The sequence below is a fragment of the Oxyura jamaicensis genome, chromosome Z, assembly GCF_011077185.1.
Source record: "Oxyura jamaicensis isolate SHBP4307 breed ruddy duck chromosome Z, BPBGC_Ojam_1.0, whole genome shotgun sequence".
Lineage (NCBI taxonomy): Eukaryota > Metazoa > Chordata > Aves > Anseriformes > Anatidae > Oxyura > Oxyura jamaicensis.
This window is the reverse complement of record NC_048926.1, coordinates 19,032,917-19,052,186: the sequence shown is the minus strand read 5'-3', so window position 1 is coordinate 19,052,186 and position 19,270 is coordinate 19,032,917. Positions and strand designations below refer to the sequence as shown.

Below are 19,270 nucleotides of genomic sequence, written 5' to 3'. Positions count from 1 at the left end.
AAAATGGTTCCTACATTTCTGTTGCACAGCAACAGCAGAGATCACAGTAAGAAATGAGCAAATTGTACAACAGTCGTACTGCAAACAGCCTTTCAAACATTTAAAATCAGTGAAGTTACATGTGCAGATCTTTTCCTTTCTGTGAATTTTATTACCATTATTTGTTCCACTTCCATGCTGCCATTAAGTTGGAGTCAGCAGAGTCCCTGAGCCTGGAAAGTCTGGGGGTCTCAAACAGGGTTTCAGGATGGGTTTCAGCCCTGCCTGAAACAACAAGAGCCCTGTGCTTGCTGAGTACCACCATCATTTCACAATAAATACAGCATCTACTGTATACGTGGAGAGGGGGTCCATAAAGAGTCTTACAAGTCTGCGAAGAGTCCTGGCTAGAAAAAGGTACTAATAAATGCTACTGCAAACTGGAGACCAGTTGGGTTGCCAACTTGATGTTCTTTCAACACTTCTAATAGTGTAAGTCTTCAAAAGGATATTGTTGTTTTGCCAAATGAGCTTGGTTTTCTTCTGAGTTTACCTCTGATGCTGTGGCGTAAGCTGCTCACCTCCACATTCTGACAGTGAGTGCTCTAGGTAAATCAAGATACCAGCTAACTGTTTGCATTTCTGTTTGAGTTTCATTGGCACATGGTTAAATTACCTCTTCTGTTTAAGTGTAATAATACCAAACTTCAGACCTGTGTGCTTTATTGCTACTAATGCACTTATCAACTTGCAAGCTTAAATAAGGCTCACAATCTTGGATGAGATAAAAAAAGGAGTCTCAGGTATGCAAAGAATTCAAGATTAAGCCCTTCATGCCACAGTTTGCAGTTTGTATGTCACAAATAAATCTTTTCATTTCTTTTTTCTTTTCTTTTCTTTTTTCATTTCTTTTTTCTTTTCTTTTTTCTTTTCTTTTCTTTTCTTTTCTTTTATTTTCTTTTCTTTTCTTTTCTTTTCTTTTCCTTGTCTTCCCTTCCCTTCCCTTCCTTTCCCTTCCCTTCTACTACAGCAGCAGCTAGGTGGTGAGATATCTGGGGAAGAGCTGGAAGCAATTTCTGGGTTTTCACTGGAGGACCCAGCATCCCAAAAACATGTTGTTACTCTGCCACAGGAACACCCATTAATATATGAAACTGAAATTGTTAGAAAGAACACTATGTAAAGTTATGGTTGTGGAATATGATCTTGTTATTGTCCTTTGATTTCTGCATTAAGAGAGAGAGAAAGGGATTAAAAGAACACGACTAAATAAGACAGTGTGGGCTTCCATGGCTTGCTACAGAGAGAAGAGGAGCCATGGCTGGCTGGTATCTGCATGTTGTAAAGAGAAATAAGGAACACAGAGGATTCCTGTGAAACAATAGCACTGTGAGAGGAAAAAAAATATAGATTCCTACTGTTTCTACAAGAAAAGGTAATCAGACTAGGTGTTTTATATTTGCCTTTCAAATAATATTAAAGTGCCCACAAACAAGTAACAGCCTGGCTCCTCTCCGAACTGAATTCTGTCTGGGAGTTCCTGTTTTCTGTGCAGTTTCACCTGCCTGCATTTGTTACACTGCCACGTAGCGTCCCCCTGCACAGTGCAGACACAACCACTGCCGCAGCACGCAGCTCTCCCAAAGCAGTGAATGCTCTCCTTGCCAGCCCAGCTGTCCTGTCTTACAGCAAAACTACTACAGAAAGCACACAACAGCAGAAAGAATAGCCTCATAACAAGCATCAAGAATCAATCCATTGTGTATTATTGCTCCAAATACAGTAAGGAAGATGAGCTGACTTGTCTGTCCCAGCAAGCCTGTGGCAGTGGATAGGAGTTCCCAATGTGTACATCCCCATCTGATGGGATGGAGGCAGCCCCACCAGCTTCTCCTGGGCAATGCTGGCCTCCTCCCTTTGCCTTCTAAACATACAGACAGAGACACACCTGCCAGAGTGATTTGTCCTTTTGATGCATGCTTCCCAATGCTGCTTTCAGCCCACTTGTATTGAATTTACCTCTAAATGACAATTTTCCTGCTTTAAAATAGAGTTTTGGAGTTCTACAAGTTAAAAACATGTTAAGCTTTTCATGTATTTAAGCAATGAAACTTTACTATCACAAGGGTTTATAGAGAGGCTCTCAAAGCTTACCATTTGTAGATGATTAGTCATGCTCTGTAGTGCTGTTTGATATCTGGAATGGAACTTTGTTGCAGGCATTCTTAATGCACAGCATAATGTCAGATATTACTGCTTTCCCACAAACGATTTTTTCTTCCTCTGTTTAAAATAATTTAATAGAAAAACAATGCAAGCATCTAAATTTAGAGCTGTTTCTGCTGGTTCAAAAAGCCAAGTACTAATCAGACCCCACCATCTACTGGAACTCTGCAGAATTACAGGGCTGCTTTGGAGACTGCATTCAGCAGGACCTGGGCTGAAAAATGGAATACATTATCATCATCATCATCATCCAAAGGCTTGAACATAAATTTCCCTCTACCTGTGTAGTCCATGGCACTCCCCAGCTCCAGCTCCCTGGTGGCACAAACACAGATGTGCTCCCAGGGCAGACACACGTGTACTTTGACTCTCCTGCCTTGACAGGTGTCCACACCCACCCCTTCTCTGCTCCGCATGAACATCTCGCTGGCCTACTCCCTGTCTCTTAAAACTGACCTTGCACCACATCAGAGGCACTGAATGCAGTTTCAGATCTGAAAATACCACGAGGAAGTCTTTAGAAGGTAAAGAGAAAGATCCTTTACTTTTTGTTAAGGGTTCCTTAAGCTGCTTCCAACACTGGAAAAAGTCTTGAGAAGACATCTCTGTCAGCTGATAAAATTTAGTCAGTGTGATGGGTAATTTTACTGAAAATTTTTGGAAAGTTCCACTGTACCTGAACTGAATGTTCAGAATTGGAGCTTCCATGAAGTCCAACACACATTCAGTGTTCACAACCTGTTTAGCCTGTCTCCATCCACTCTGGTGTCAACAGGCTTTAACTGAAGATTCAGGCTTGGCTGATGGTCATCTGAGCAGATTACTGTTGGAGCAATGTTCAAGGACTGTGTTGATGTCTTATTACCACATAATATGAACTTATGTCCCAGGTTCTGTCAAACTTCAGATTTCGATTCAATTTGATTTTCAAATAAGACTCTCTGGGGTTGTTCAGCCTGGAGAAGGGAAGGCTCCAGGGACACCTTTCAGCGGCCTTCCAGTACCTAAAGGAGGCCTACAGGAAAGCTGGGGAGGGACTGTTTGTCAGGGAGTGGAGTGATAGGACAAGGAGCAAAGGATTTGAACTAAAAGAGTGTAAATTTAGATTAGATATAAGGAAGAAATTTTTCACTGTGAGGGTGGTGAGGCACTGACACAGGTTGCCCAGAGAAGCTGTGGATGCCCCATCCCTGGAGGTGCTCAAGGCCAGGCTGGATGGGGCTTTGGGCAACCTGGGCTGGTGGGAGGTGTCCCTGCCCATGGCAGGGGGTTGGAACTGGGTGGTCTTTAAGGTCCCTTCCAACACAAACTATTCTATAAGAGAGACAACTGCTAAATGGTAAGAGTGACAAACACACTGGGAGACTTCCCGCCCCTTCCCATACCCAACAGGTTGAGCAAAAATAAAAATTTGCTTTAGTTCATTGCACAGAGATTATCATTTGGAAAAACAATGCCCACAGAAGCAGTAACTGCTTGACAGTCTACTATAATTGCAGAACAGTCTCTCAGGTGTGATTTGCTTTTTGCTAAATTTGCCTCAGAGGATGCTAGTGATATCTAAAACAATTGCACCATTGGAGCCACAGTCATTCCATTGAAGTCAAGGGCAAAAGTTCATATTGATTTAGCAGAGGTTTTATTTAGCCGTATAAAGCAGGGAGACAAGTAGAGCAAATACTCACTCTGTCTTACCTTTCCTGTGGGAACCTCTAAGTTGTAGCTGTGACATGTTCTCCATTCCATAGTCATGGTTTTATCTGGTCATTGCAAGAGAGATTGTGCTCATTTGGTTGGGCCCTGGGTCAGTCCCCACCAGAAAGAGAGGGACAACCCACAACCCAGTGCTTCTGAGTGGGATTCTGACTTCTCCATACACGGCTGAGCTTGGTGTCATTGCTGATGTTGAGGATGTGGCTCCAAAATCCAATCAGGAGCCAGTTTATGTACAGCTGGGTACTTCAAATGATTTACAATCAAATTAATAAAATTAAATCATTATCATTATTAGGAGCTGAAAGTGAAGGTTGATTCCATCCCTTTTGTTCATTTTTACTTCCATTCATGAAGTTTACCAAGCAGTACTAAGTGTGCAAACATACAGGGCTGTGAAGAAAGCTGGGGAACACTTCACCCCTGGTGCTGCTGGCCGCTGGGAGTGCTTCAACAGGAGTGTGCACGGCTGCTCTGAGTGCCCTGTGAAGGCAGAACAAGGGGACTGGCAGTGTGGGGTGAGAAGTGGATGCAGAGATACAACTGAACAGAAACACTGCACACAAAGGACAGAGAGCCTCATGCCACACGCAGGCAGCAGGGGCCACTTGTGGGGCCTTCTGAAGATCAGAGGGTGTGATAACCTGCAGTTTGAAGTGCCTGACCACAGGCTCCCCAAGAGACCTGCTTCCAGCTCCTGACCCTCCTTCACGGAGGCCACAGCGGCCGCAGGTCTTTGAGCAGCACTGAGGTGTTGGACCGGGGGGCTGTCTGAGAGCCAGGTGAGAGCCAGGGCCACCAGCCGAGCTACCTTCCTGGAGGAGGTGACCGATGCTGACCACCTGCATTATACCTGTGGTCGTTTCACCCAGATGGGCAGCTGAAATCCATCACGCCACTCTCTCACTTCCCTCCTCAAAGGGAAAGGGGAGAAAATACAATGAAAACGGCTCAAGGGTTGAGATAAGGACAGGGAGATGGGTCAACAATTATCGTGACGGGCAAAACAGGCTCAGCATAGAGAGATTAATGTAATACATTAACCAACACCAGCAGACTAGAACAGTGAGAACTAAAAGCAAGCTAAAAACACCTTCTGCTCTGACTTGCAGCAGCTGCTGGACTCTGCTCACAGACGCCAGCCACCCCTGCAGCCCCCTGCTACCAACAAAACCTTGCCACGTAACCCCGGACATGCCCTGTTCACACATCTGCGCACAACCAGCAGTTGCCACATGGTGGATCCCTCCTCACTGTAACAAAGCCAGAGATGAGCCAAGCACGAACAAGTCGGCAGAAGAGAAAAACAGAGCCAGCTTCTTGCTCCACAGTCCCACCACACAGCTCTCCACGGTCAGGACCCTTGAGCAGATCACACTGTCACACTTTGGAGAATTTCAGCTCTGGTCTGCAGGTTCAAGCTGTCAAGGCTGTACTGTTTCCTGGACCATACAATCTATTCCAAATGTAGTTTGGATTTAAGGTCAGACACAAATGTCCAGGATGTGAATCAGCTGCAGATACAACTCCTACTGTGCCTATGTGTAAGTTATGTCTCTAGGATCTGTTGTAGCCACTGGAGTCAGTCAATGCAGCAGAATTCAGTCAAGGTGATGAACAATGTCTAGGGCTGAACAAATGTGGATATAGTTTTAGTGTAGACCCTCTTTGCATTCTTGGACCAAACGTGCCTTGCCTTCCATAATTTTTGTATGTTAGCTCGCCTTAGCATCAGTGGCAAATCTTTTCCAGTGCAGCAGTGTAAGCTTGCCTGTATCCCTCCCAACCAGCAGCCCCCTGGCACGCCTTCAGAGGAAGACCTAGTGATCCCCTGCTCCAGGTATGTACCAAATCACCCCATTTATTGTTACGTATTGTTATTTCTGCCATGCAAACAACCTTAACCTGACCAAATAAAACCATGACTAGAGAAGGGAGAACAGGTCACAGCTACAACTTAGAGCTTCCCACATGAAATGTAAGACAGCGTGAGTATTTGTTATACTCACCTCTCTGCTTTGTAAGGCTAAATACATCCTCTGCTCAAAGAAGCAAAGCTCAGCAGGGTCACCTCCCCTTTACATTACACAGTCTGAGTTCACAGCTTAGGGAGGCACAGGCCCAACCAAAATAATAGCTTGAAGACACAAATCTGCTGTTGGTTTTGTAGACACGGAGGGTTTGGAGCATCCTTTGAACTATTATATTTATTGTACTGCACTGTTGAAGCATCACTACCTACTTCAGCAACAATGTTACAGTTACTGAGAACCATCCTTTTGTTGCACCTTGTCCATTAATTACGTATTAATACACCAAGACAGCAATGATTTTTTGTGCTCTGCATAGAGTAGTTAAATCAAGAAGTAGGTAACCTCAGAGAACATGCTGTGAGTAGCCACCCTCAGACACAGCGGGGCGGGCAGTGGCCCCGGCAGGGCTGTCGGTGTGTGCAGCACATGCCGCTGGACCAGCGCAGCGAGGCCGGCGGCACCCAGGCTGCACCGCAGCTCTGCACATGCTCCGTGTGCCAGCACAATCCCATTCACCCTCTGAGGCTTGTTTGTCTACGGGCAGCACTCTGCTGCTGAGGCTGAGAGAGCTGCAGCATCTCTCAGAGATGCTCACAGGCAGTTTTGCTCACTGAAGACGTTTTTCAGAAGCTCGGTTGAGCTTCCAGGGATGTCATTTTAAGAGCATCACTAGCAAACAGAATATACCGTTCCCATCAGGCTAATGATCATGTCCTTGCTTTGACAACAACGTGCAAACATAAAGCAAGTTTAATGCTCTGACAAGAAGATGGGTGACAGCTACCACTGAATTGTTTGCTCTATCATGTGGAATTCTTCCCTGGAAACCCCAGAGATGCTTTTTGCCTGGTCTGGTTATAAATAATAAGATAGATCACAATGGATTTCAGTTCCTCATCCGTGTTTGATCAGCACAAAGGTAAGTCACTGCTCCTAATTTCAAAAATCTCTGGTCCTTCCAGGCAGATGTACTAATGTTACTTGGCAGAATGAATGGTGAGAATTTTTGGAGAAGATCAGGTCTCACAGAGATCTATTTTTGTTACAGGAGGGAATCCCTTCCATCAGTTTCAGGCGTGGGTATTTCAGCCTAAAGCTAAAGTTGTTTTTAAAGATAAAATATTTCAGCAGATAAGCTACAGCATTTGATTGTTCATATGCCTAACACTGAGAGGTGAATGCATGTATTTATTGTTTATATTGTATATTGGTGCATTTATGGATATATATATTTATAAAACAACTGCCACATTAGCAGTCAAAGCAATTTAAAATGGAGTAAAAAATTAAGAAAAGCTGTTTTTTCCTAATCTACTAAATTGTATACACTGAGAGGACTAGATGGTGGTAAGTGATTGACTTTGCTTCAGTAAATGTTAGCTGTATAGGTAAGTATTGCCATAACTAGGAATTTAAGATATATTTTAAAGACCCAAAGTGAAGATTTTCTACATAGTAAGGTTGCTATGGAAATACTAATGTCACTTTGTCATCTGTTCTTAAGTTAAATGGTTTAATTTCATGTATTTATTTGCCTGTACAAGCTTTTCTCTCTTGTAGCTTAAGCCTCTGTATAGTGGTACTCCTTTCACATTCTCAGAGCAGGAAGCAGTCACTGTTGGATTATCTGTGTTGCAACAAATTTCTCTGTAAGTCAGCTTGCAAAATCATTTGTATGCAGTGGCCACAGTTTCCAGTGCATGCCTGAAAAGAGTCAAAGCTGATGTAGCCATGCTGGCCCCACACCAAACAGGCTGAGGCATGTATGTGTGCCACAGAAGCACAGACAGGTTCTCCTGGATCATGTGAAAATCGTGTTTGGGACATTTTCTTTGAAAGGACAGGGGTGTGGGGCTGACCATGCTTTGGCAGCACCCAGCAGTCCTTGTTGAGCTCTCCTTCTGCAGGCACTGTGTGCTGCACCCCGACACAGCCGTGCTTGGAGCCTGGGGAGAGAGAGGGGACACCTTGCTTAGCACTGTGGGGTGGCCGATGGGCACAGAGCTGATGGAAGTGGTGCAGGCACTGAGGCTGGAGCCCAACCAGGGCTGGGAAGGAGCAGTGAGGTCTCTGGAGCAGAGAACCACTGATCCAAACCCTCTTATCTGGATAGAAATAAGAGAGTCAGCGGGTGACATCTGCCAGTACCACCCATGACTTCTGCTCTGCTCCCCTCCTCCTGCCAGGACTCTGCACACCGACCCCATCCCTGTGTCCACCCAGCTGCGTCCCCCATCCCCGTGCCACACTCCACTCACAGCACCTCCCCAGCAATACCCCCTCCAGGTACACCCACCGCCCCCTCTCCGCCACCACCGCAGGAGCTGCTGGCTCATCAGAGGCTCAGACTTCACTGCCTGTATGCCCCACTTGCTGCGTGGGAGGAGGACAGGGAGCGCCTGCAGGAGCAGGCAGCGCGCAGCAAGGGAACACTGAAACCACTAGTTATCCCACAAAGAGAGCTCTACTCGAGATGTAGAGTGCACGGTGGATTTTTGCTAAATAGCATGTTAGTCCTTGACACATGACACATTACCAATTTAAGCAGGAAGAGTATTTTTTAAGGAGAAGGAGCATGCTGCTCATTGGAGCAATTTATAAAAAAGGTATAATTCTGACTAGCTATCAAGCACACCAAATCAGTATCTGCCAGCCCAATAAATCTTCCCCTACAATCCCATTCTCCATCCCACCCACCAGAAAACTCCTCTCAGCTACAGGTCAAAAAAAAACAAGGTTCCGGGCTTAAAAATCACACTGTCTCTTTGCAACACTTCCTATGACATCACTCATTAATAGCTTATGTTATTATGAATAGTGATAGCAGTAGCGACGTGGGGCTTCAAAAAGCCATTATCGGATCCTGCTCCCCTCTCAGTACTGTTTGGTGCCATACAAATGCGTGCTCTTCTGTACCTGGCTTCTGATGTTTGCCGTGTAAACAGAGGAGCCAGACAAAAACCTGGACTGCTACACTCATAGCCAGGCACACACAGGGGTTATTATTTTGTTAATCAATCAGTAAATCTGTAATATTAGAGAGAGAGTTACAATTTCCAAGATTTGCACTCATCCACTAACACACGAAGACCAGGAGATACCTACCGCTGCTGACATAGGTCATCCCCGTACAGCCGGAGAGGCACATCCCATTACCTGAGGCAGCAGAGAGCTGGGAGAAGGGGATGCTAATTGCATCCACTGGATGCAAAGGTGTTTTGTTTTGTTTTGTTTTGTTTTTTCGAGTGCTAAAAATCACTGCAAAGTGAGATCACAGTGGTGCATTTCAGACCGTGTTTGGGATTCATTGTCTTTTGGTGAAACCAGGCAGCATCTTTTTGTTGAAATCATATAGCTGTCTAGTATTGTGTCCTGCTGATAAACCCTGGAAAATGACAGGAGTTTGACATCTGGGTGGCTGGGGAGGGGAGAAGCATGGGGGGTGGGAGGCGGAGGTGGGGGGCAATAGGGTGTGTTTGCATGAAAGAGGGGGGTAAATTATATACATAAATATTTCTTCTCCCCAGTTAACATAAACTATTGTCATCCATCTTCCAGTTCTAAAAATTCATGAATTTAACAGGGCTAAATCCATCATTGTCCACACCACATACACTAAGCTGACCTGCAATGACTTTATTTAGATCTGTGAAATCCAATGCAATAGGAAGTGAGCAATAAGTACATCCAATATTCACTTTGTAAAACAACAAATCAACCGACATCACAAAACAAGTAAAGCAGACATCCTTCACATGAGAATCAGAGGAGTATTAATGTCACAATCACTGCAATGTCATTGCTACAAATCCTGTGATCACTCTATATGTTTCTTTACATACCTCCTTTCTGCCCAAAAGACTTATTCTATCTGGAACAAATTACATGCTTTAAAAACACCACAGCTTATTTCAAATAGATCATCTTTTAAGTTTGGGGCTTTCTGAGTATTTCAGCTATGAAGGAAAATGTCTCAACCTTGTATGCCATTTGGTCTTTACTCTTCAAGGCTCTGCCCGACCTTCCTACAGCACTGTTGTGCCAGCCTGTTGTTTCTCCCTCCCTGTGCTCCACACGCAGGCATTTGGTTGGACCTTCTTCCTTCCTGAAGCTTCCTTTCACCAGTGGCACAGTATTTTTCCAAAATACAATGCATCTGAAACAGCACCAGAGCTCACTGGCATTTACAGAACTGAAAGACAATAAAAGAAACAAAGCTAACACATTTGCAGACAGAGGGCCAGGCGTTTGGCTGCGTGTGGTCCCTATATGGCTCATGATGCTGGTGCCCCAGACTGCAGCCCAGCTCCGCAGCAGGAGAGGAGGGAGCCACTCAGTACCTCTCTGTCACCTCCCCCAAAATGTCCACTCTCCAAATCATTCCTCCTCTGCACAGGAAGATTTCTGCCAAGAGAAAGGCCCTACAAACTTTGCAGCCAGGCCCTGGACAGGGTAAGCTGGTGGAAGATGAAACAGGAGATACCACACCACCTGCAGCCAAGTGCAGCCAGGGTGATTGCCACCCAGGACCTCTTGGCTTTCCCTGCTCCCTGTCACATGAAGCATCAGAAGACCACATGTCTGTCTCCCCCCTCTCCCCTCACCAGAGACACTGGTCATGTTAGAGACACCCTGGACATGGCTTCATGCTACTGTCCCCTAGCAGGCATGAAGTCCATGTTCTGCTAAGAGCAGGTGCAAGGAAAACTCATTCATCCATTCATTCACTCATTCATTCACTCGTTCATTCACCATTCACAGTTTGGCTTCCTCTCCTTACACAGGAGAACAATTGCTTTAAGGACAGCAAAGCCACAGGGGAGAAAGCATTTTGGTTTCAGCTTAATGAAAAATGGTAGAAGGAATCTGTGTCCCAAGTGCAGGTGTGCATCCTTGCCTTTCATCTTCCTGCCACCTTGCCCTCTGGGTAAGCAACTGTTCTGCTCAGGAGATGGAGAATTTCTTTTCTCCCTGGATTGCTCTACTCCAGACTCACAGTAAGAAAATGTAACAATTATTATAAGGCTAAACAGCAAAGAGAATAAAGGTTATATGTGTAATGGATAAAAGAAGATGATGGCCCCTTTGATCTACTATCTGTACCCATATATCTAATGATTTATTTCCCCATACCAGCAGCATCTTCTCTGCACCAGTCCCATAAGACAGCCACCACGTGCAGCTGTGAGAGGCATTTTGTCAGCACTCGCAGCTGGTCCCTAATGGGTGCCTCCAGACTGGCCAAGGGGAGCAGTGCCAGCGGTGAATGCCTGCCTTGTCCCTTTGCTTTTCACCCAGCCCGTTGCATAGCCCACTTTAAGTACCAGACCTGAGCTCATTCCAACATCTGTTTGCTGAGTTTAACAATTGTGAGAGCAGTTTGCAGATTTGTTTTGATACAGAAACATGATTAATGGGCACTGTGGTAAAGTTTCTTCTTTATTCATGTACTAGTCACTGATGATGACTGTCCAGATGCAAGGGCTCTTCATCTCCCCTGATCCCCCAAGCACCCTGAGCAGCACACAGGTCAGAGCTTCTGGGCCACATGGCCAGTTTGTTGAGTGATAGACACTCGGGTAGAACAGAAACTAAGTTAGCATTTTTAATTTACAAATTTTACCAAATGTGTAATTTAAAAGTCCAATTAGAGGAGAAAAAGCAATTAAATTCACTTCAGTGGAGTAGTGATGAAATGGGAACCTCTGCACTGGTGAAGGCAGATTAAATATCAGCTCTCTAGTTTTCCCAAACTCATAATCAGAGCTCCAGATATGAGATACTAACCTTTCCCAGGTAAGAGTTGTTTGCATTTCCATGACAGCCAGGTTTTAAAGCAGAAAGTGATGATGGGGTCCCGGGCACAGAAGGTCTTGTGTGGGCAATTATACTGGGCTGCAAAGCCCAATGTGGAGCTAATGAGGGTTCATCTGCCACATGTGACCACAAGCATGAATAGGGCGGCAAATCCTTTAAAATTATCTTTAAAGATCTTTTATCACTCAAATATATATATATATATGCACATAAAGTTTAATATAATTTATATCAAAGTGGTAATACTAACATTGATTTTGAATAAGACTTTACTAACACTTTTCAAACTCTTTTTAAACATCTCCTTCTTTTCTGCACTGCTTATGTATTTATGCTATTTCCAGAAAACATAACCATAAGGAAAAGTCACCGGTCACTTAACCTGTCTTTTCTTTAATCAACTTTCTCATGTGATTTAGGCATCAGCTTTACTTTCTCCTGTTAAAAAGGTGGTGCAGTGGTGGTACAACAGTTGTGCTCTGAGTTCTGACTGTGGCCATGGCGAACAGTACATCGCACTGCAGCTGTACCTTCTTCGAGTTAGCAGAAATCAGAAATTCCTCTTTCAAAATTAAAACTGAGACTGTAGCTGACCAAAACCAAACACCTAGACCACTTCATCATGACATCAGATTTGACCCCACACCAAAAAAAAGCTAAGAGGTTAATAGCCACCTGCAGCCAAAGGAAATGTAGGTATGCGCAACATTGGATGAGCAACCTGGAACCATGTTACTAGTAAAAGAGAATCCATAAACAAGGAAAATCTTCTCATTCAGTCCTTCAGGAACCAAAATCTGTTCAGGGACTGGTCCTGCAAGACAGGCTTGTGAAGGTTTTCCTTCCATTGCAAGGGCCACAAAATATAATTACCCATGTTTAAATTCAGTAGATAGAAAGTCATAAAAATAGTGCAGCTTCAAACTCAATGCTTTCCACAGAAAAGGATAATGAAGAAAGCAACATGCTCCGCACTGGTCACCTGTGTGACTCTCAGAGTTGAAAAGTATATTCAGAATCCCAATCCCAATGAAGAATGTATTGCCAAACATTGGCAGCTAATTATTTTTCCTTCCAAGAAGTGTTTTGAAATTATAAAATGTCATATAAAAGCAAGAAATAGACATGCAAGCATGTTTACAAACCTTGCCTAATGAGTGAAATTAGTAAATGTTGTCATTGATTGTTGAATGCCCAGTAAAGCTTCTAAACCACTCAGGAATATAATTTCTCCATAAATTAATCATCTCAGTGATGTGTTTATTTATCAGTGCCTCTGAAACTAATTTGGCTTAGATCAAGCTGTTGGGCTTACCCCAGATTTCTCCCTTTTGCCTGCCTCACAAGTTAGGGACTTCGTCTTCTCTGCAAATCTAATCCACAGTAGCCCTATGTGTTTCTGTGAATATTAAATTTGAATACATGACTTAAGTACATATTGGTACATGGCCCGTGCCTATTTCTAAAAATAAAATTAATTTTCTTGAGATTGGTTCATAATCTCACCAAATATCAATGATACTTTCATGCATATAAATATATTCCTACACACAACCATGCCCTTCTGTCATTTCGTTCTTCTGTTGTGCAGGTAGATGTGTTTTTAGCTAAGTCAAGGGGAACAGCAAAAATGCCACATCAGCACAGATTTACTGAGGGTGTTGGGGGACTGCTTGTGGCTTGCATTCCTCCCCATTTTAAACAGGCTCTGTGTCTCCCCTTGTCACAGACCTTGTAATTTCAAACTGCTCTGCTCTTTGTTTCAGATTTTCCCTGAAATCTTCTCAGGAACTGAGGGATAAAGTGATTTTATAGCAGTGCTTGGGTCTAGAATATATCATTAAAATGTTGTGGGTTTTTTGTTTGTTTGTTTTTGTTTGTTTGTTTTTCTTTTTATTAGCCTTAGCTGTTACTTACCTCTTAGGTTTGTTTGGGAATCAGCTTTGCTCTGCCATCTCTGGAATAAAATGTAGATAACTGTGCCCTCCCAATCTACTGATGACAGTCCTGTTGATGATTATCGATGTGTTCTGTGAAAAAAAGAAAAGAAAAAAAAAAAGTATTTGAAGAAAGTACACCCCTTCTTTAGCAAACCCCTGACAGGTTTTGGGATAGGATTGTGGGTCTCTTCCCAGGGCATAGCATCCAGTGGAAAGAGCTCAAGGCTGACTGAAATAAGGGACAATACTGAAACTGTAAACAGCAGTTGTGTTCCAATGTCATCCTATCTCATAGAAGTGTAGCCAGTAATATAATGAGCAAGTTCAGTTATTACTTCATTGTTTCCCAATCCATGTCACATTAATATTAGTATGATTTCTTATAAGAGGTCAAAACTTTCCACAAGATTTATTTTGCCATTTCAGCATCTATGTCAGATGGTTTTTGGAATAAGTTAATGGTGACAAAAACTTTAAGATGACTAATAAAAGACACTGTGCTGTTTGCATACACTTTATTCCATTTCAAGTTACAGAGCTGTGGTTGTTTTACTCAGGTGGGCAACTGAGCTCTACCACAACCACTCTCTCACTCCCCCTCATCAAAATAAAAGGGGGAGAAAATACAATGCAAAGGGCTCAAGAGTTGAGATAAGGACAGGGAGATCAATCGACAATTATCAGTTAACAATTGGTCAGGACAAGGGGCAATGGCCACAAAATGGAGCACAGGAAGTTCCACACCAACATGTAAAAGAACTTCTTCATGGTGAGGGTGATGGAGCACTGGAACAGGCTGCCCAGGGAGGTTGTGGAGTCTCCTTCTCTGGAGATACTCAAGGCTCATCTGGACGCCTACCTGGGCAACCTGCTCTAGGGAACCTACTTTGGCAGGGGGGTTGGACCCGATGGTCTCTTGAGGTCCCTTCCAACCCCTACAATTCTGCAGTTCTGTGATCATCACGGGCAAAACAGACTCAGCATAGGGAGATTAATGTCATTTATTACACATTACTTACAAGCTAGAGCAGTGAGAAACTAAAAGCAAAATAAAAACACGTTTCCCCCATCCACCTTTTTCTACCTCCTCCCCACCAAGTAGCACAGGGGAATGAGGAATGAAGGCTTTGGTCAGTCCCCAACTCTTCTCAGCCACTTCTTCATGGTCCCTCTCTGCCCCTGCTCCCCCTGGGGTCCCTCCCACGGGATGCCGTCCTTCCCGAACTGAGCCTGCGGGGGCTGCCCACAGGCAGAAGCTCTTCAAGACCTGCTCCCACACGGCTCCATACCACGGGGTCCATGCCCCAGGAGCAAACTGCTCCAGCACAGGTCCCCCACGGGCGGCAGCTCCCCCCAGACTCCTGCTCCTGCGTGGGCTCCTCTCCACGGGCTGCAGCTCCGGCCCGGGGCCTGCTCCTGCGGGGGCTCTCCATGGGCCGCAGCCTCCTCCAGGCCACATCCACCTGCTCCACCGGGGGCTCCTCCACGGGCTGCAGCGTGGAGATCTGCTCCGTGTGGGACCCATGGGCTGCAGGGGGACAGCCTGCTCCACCAGGGGCCTCTCCACAGGCCGCAGGGGAACTGCTGCTGCCTGCCTGGAGCTCCTCCTGCCCTCCTGCTGCACTGACCTGGGGGGCTGCAGAGCTGCTTCTAACTCTTCTCTCTCCCAGCTGTTGTTGTGCAGCAGTTTTCTTCCCCTTTCTTCAATCTTCCCTCCCAGAGGCCCAGCCAGCGTCTGACCAGCGGAAGGTCCCTTTTGGAGCTGGCTGGAGCTGGCTCTTGTCTAACACGGGGCAGCTGCTGGGCTCTGCTCACAGAGGCCACCTCTGCAGCCCCCTCACTACCAAATCCTTGCCAGATAAGCCAGCTGCAACATTCACACAAAATCAGTGAAATGTGTTATTATTTTCATTGTTAATCATTTGTACTTGCTCTCTGCTTACTCACGGATGTACTCCTCCCTATAGGTGATGCAGCAGAAGAGATTGACCTGACTGTAGTTTACCAAGCAGCAGCTAATGGTGATGTGAACACACTAACTGCAGTGATTCGAGAAGATCCTTCCATCCTGGAGTGCTGCGACAGCGAAGGTAAATGAGGGCTGAACTTTCTCTCAGAGGATTAGGGGCTACAGATTCCAAATAAATTTTCCATTTTTAAATCCTGATTTTAGTGTTAAGGAAATTACGCTTAGTAGCAGGATATGAGAAAATTGAGTTATTCTTTTGAACATCCACTAGAAATGCATAATTTATATGCTCCTTTTACCCTGTAACTCTAAGATTTTTTTTTATTTTTTTTTCAAATAAAAATAAGCTGATTTGACAAAATCAAAACAGAAGTGTATCAAGAATTTATTTTATCTTCTTCGGAAAGGTGCTTGAGAAAGTGCTTCAAGGAAAGGAGAAGCATATTTTTATCAAAGCTAAATCCTATAAATTCTGTACCTCTCTAGAGTAAATGGTTCCAGTAATTTGCACTTTAAAAGCCTGTGCACTCGTACCAACAAATTTGAAAGATTTTATGTGATTTTTTGCCAAAGGGCTAACTGTACAATATGCAATGACCTCACCGATCTGTTTATTCTGTGAGACTGCACTCCTTTTCCTATGTGTTCAGGTTTCTATATAATACTATTACAAAGCACTCTCCCATGGCTGATATGCATCCATTTTTCATGTCTGAGTGGAGGTAGACTGATTAAAAACAGGAAGCATTTGAGCTCCAATTGTTTACTAGGTTGTACATAAAATGCAACTAAGAACAGTCTTGCAAGACAAAACATATGGCTGTATCCTACCCATATGGCAGAGTGTGCATAACCTTAGCTTGAGTAGTGTGTATTTATTTGCTCAACAGTCTCGCTGAATTCAGAAAAAAAAAATTATTCTTCAGTTGTGCCTTGTTGCATGTTATGGCTTCTAACATTCAAATTTATTCCCAGTTTAGTAACTTGAAACTGCTTTGTCAGATTCTGCAGGAAAGACTTTGCTGTTGTTGAGCAGTTAACAGAATGGAAGGAAGGGGAAGCAATTAAATGATACTGCAATATGGAGTATTAAATAAATCTGAGTATTAAGTTTGAACATAGATTTCAGTCTCTTTCCAGCACAGGAATGGTTTGCAGAATATAAAATAAGTTTTCATGATGGCAGAAAATAAACTACTCTAGGGCAAATCCAGTTTTTAAAGTAAGTTGTTGTCTACATAAAGCATCATCTCAAACACACAGCTTTGCGTGAGACATAGCTTGATTTCATACATCTTTTGAACACAGAATAAAGCCGTGGTTTGAGAAAATTAGCCAAATATAACCTGGCAACTATTCACTTCAAAGTATATCAGCCTTCGAAATGGTGTACAAAGTCAATAGTTTGTGTGGGAAACTTTTCCATAGAAAACCAATATTCACTCCGGATGTAAAGTTAACGAAGCAAGGCTTTTGCTCTGAAGTTATATTCTTTTTGTAATCAGTAGCAATCTATCTGGCATGGGAGTTACTTCCTGCCTGAAAAAAGCTGAGTAGAGCTGTTGGACAGTTATGAGAGAAAGGATTTGTTAATTTGCCAGTTCTAACATCAGCAAATAACAAAGTAGCTCTCTCTTATGGCTTTGACAAAATAAAAATTGTAAAAGAACATTTGACTTTCTTCCCCAGGTTGCACACCTTTGATGCATGCTGTGTCAGGACGCCAAGTAGATACTGTGAAGCTTTTACTGAAGATGGGAGCCAATATTAATACTCAAGATGCTTGTGGACGTACCAGTTTATCTCTGGCAACTTATCTGGTACCAAGTCTTGGGGGAGGAGGATGGAAAGATAGGTTGAGTGAAGAGAGGAAATATGTAGAGCAAATAAGATTTCTGTTTGTATTACAGAAATATATATATATATATTTGGTTCTAGATACCAGTGAAATTGTAAAATTTACAATGGAAGCTGGAAGCTTTGGATGATTGTAAGGAAAGTTTCATAATTCTTTTCAGAATGTCCTTCCTATTTTGGCTTGCAAAACCAGTGTATGGAATGGGGTTCTCACTACAGCCATGTTTACCTGCACACCCCATGACCTAGGGCATTGCTTTTCCCTTTGCTATAGTGCTGGACCTTGAACAGCCAGGTTCAAGGTGCTGCAGGTATCAGCACAGATACTCAGTTCTTAGGCAAATCCAGTCCCCCACTAAACCCACATGCAAGTGACAGTAGGGGAAGACATCTCATCAAGAAATCTGGGAAGGGGGATGTGGTGCTGTCTGTCAGAAACACAAAAGGATGGTCCTCTTCTCCTTAGTCTTCTGCTCCTCACTGGAAGGAATTCATACTCAGGGAGAGGATGGGGACCAGATTAGTTGGGCAAAAGGGTTGACCATAGGCTTTCTTGACTCGTTGGAAAGAAAGGAGGAAGGAATTTTTACCCATAGTGCTGGGTATGAATTCTGCCTGGATGACTGCCAGTACATTTAAACAGATACAGTGGCAGCCTGAATAAATCTCATCACTTGCATCTAGTTTATTCCTGCAATTTCAAGACAAAAACAATGCTTCTGCTCAGCTATTAGACATTCAGTCAGAAAATATGTGTAGAAAGAAGCAAAACGTGCTTATTCACAGACACTTAATTCAGTGCAAGGGGCATGCCTCAGTTACTTGGGAATAAACATTTCTTCTGCCAGATATTAAAAAAAAAAAAAAAAAATCCTGTAATTAGTGTCATGCTCCATTCTTCCTTCCTCTTTTCCCAGAGGGGAACAAATATTATTTGGAAAAAAAGAAATGACTGGAAAAGATTTAAGCCACCCAGGCTTCAAAGTTTCCATTTCAGTTTCTGTGATGGATATAATCAGAGGTCTAGAGAGCATTGGCTGTGATGTCTGTCCAGAGAACTGAATTCAGCAGAGCTCCATGCTCAAAATCACATGTGTAATTCAGTAGTCCTGTACTTCCACCAGGAGCCACAACGGGGATGTTCTGACGTTCCTTTGTGAATGTTGATGATGTTGATCCAACATAGCTCGTACAGGAGGCAATGGTCATTATCGGTAGCTTGCAGAGGTTTGAAGAAAAGACTTAAACATGCGCTTGATTTCCCTGTGACTTAAGCATATGCTGGAAAATTTATGCAATTGCAACCAGATTGTTTACACGCTGTTTTGCTGAGGTGATCAATAGAAGGTTTTATTCCAAGAACTGATTCATTCCATCTGTTCTGGTGCTGTGCTTAGTCTAACATGGTCACTAATTCAAACTTCTGCAACGTTTATAAGACCACACTCTGAGGCTCTTTAGTATTGATTTGCCTTCCCCGCTAAAATCTCATAAAGGAAATGAGATTAAGTGCTCTTGTTCATGGTTTAAACTAGCATAATTAAATTCACATGCAGGAATATGTGTAGCATTTGCTAGTGATACAGGAATTAGCAGATTTTTAATCACTGTTTATTCATTCACTGCTTGCCATAGCTGCAGGAAAAGGGAAAAAAAAAAAAAAAAAGGAAAAGAAGGAAAAACAAAATAACGGGGGAAGGGAAGGGAAGGGAAGGGAAGGGAAGGGAAGGGAAGGG

At 43.6% G+C, this 19,270-nt stretch overlaps 1 protein-coding gene across 4 annotated transcripts in view; it reads left to right on the top strand.

Annotated features, from left to right (window-relative positions):
• The first annotated feature begins 6,460 nt into the window (after window positions 1–6,460).
• ANKRD55 (ankyrin repeat domain 55) overlaps window positions 6,461–19,270 on the top strand; it is a 50,906-nt gene continuing 38,096 nt past the window's right edge. For 3 of the 4 annotated variants that reach the window (XM_035310211.1, XM_035310210.1, XM_035310209.1), the window contains exons 1-3: window positions 6,461–6,870; window positions 15,676–15,798; window positions 17,367–17,497. In XM_035310211.1, the coding sequence (XP_035166102.1) occupies window positions 6,831–6,870; window positions 15,676–15,798; window positions 17,367–17,497 (294 nt within the window). In that variant the 5' untranslated portion in view covers window positions 6,461–6,830. Of the gene's footprint in view, window positions 6,871–15,675; window positions 15,799–17,366; window positions 17,498–19,270 lie in introns of those variants that run through there. The other variant, XM_035310212.1, reaches the window with a different exon arrangement.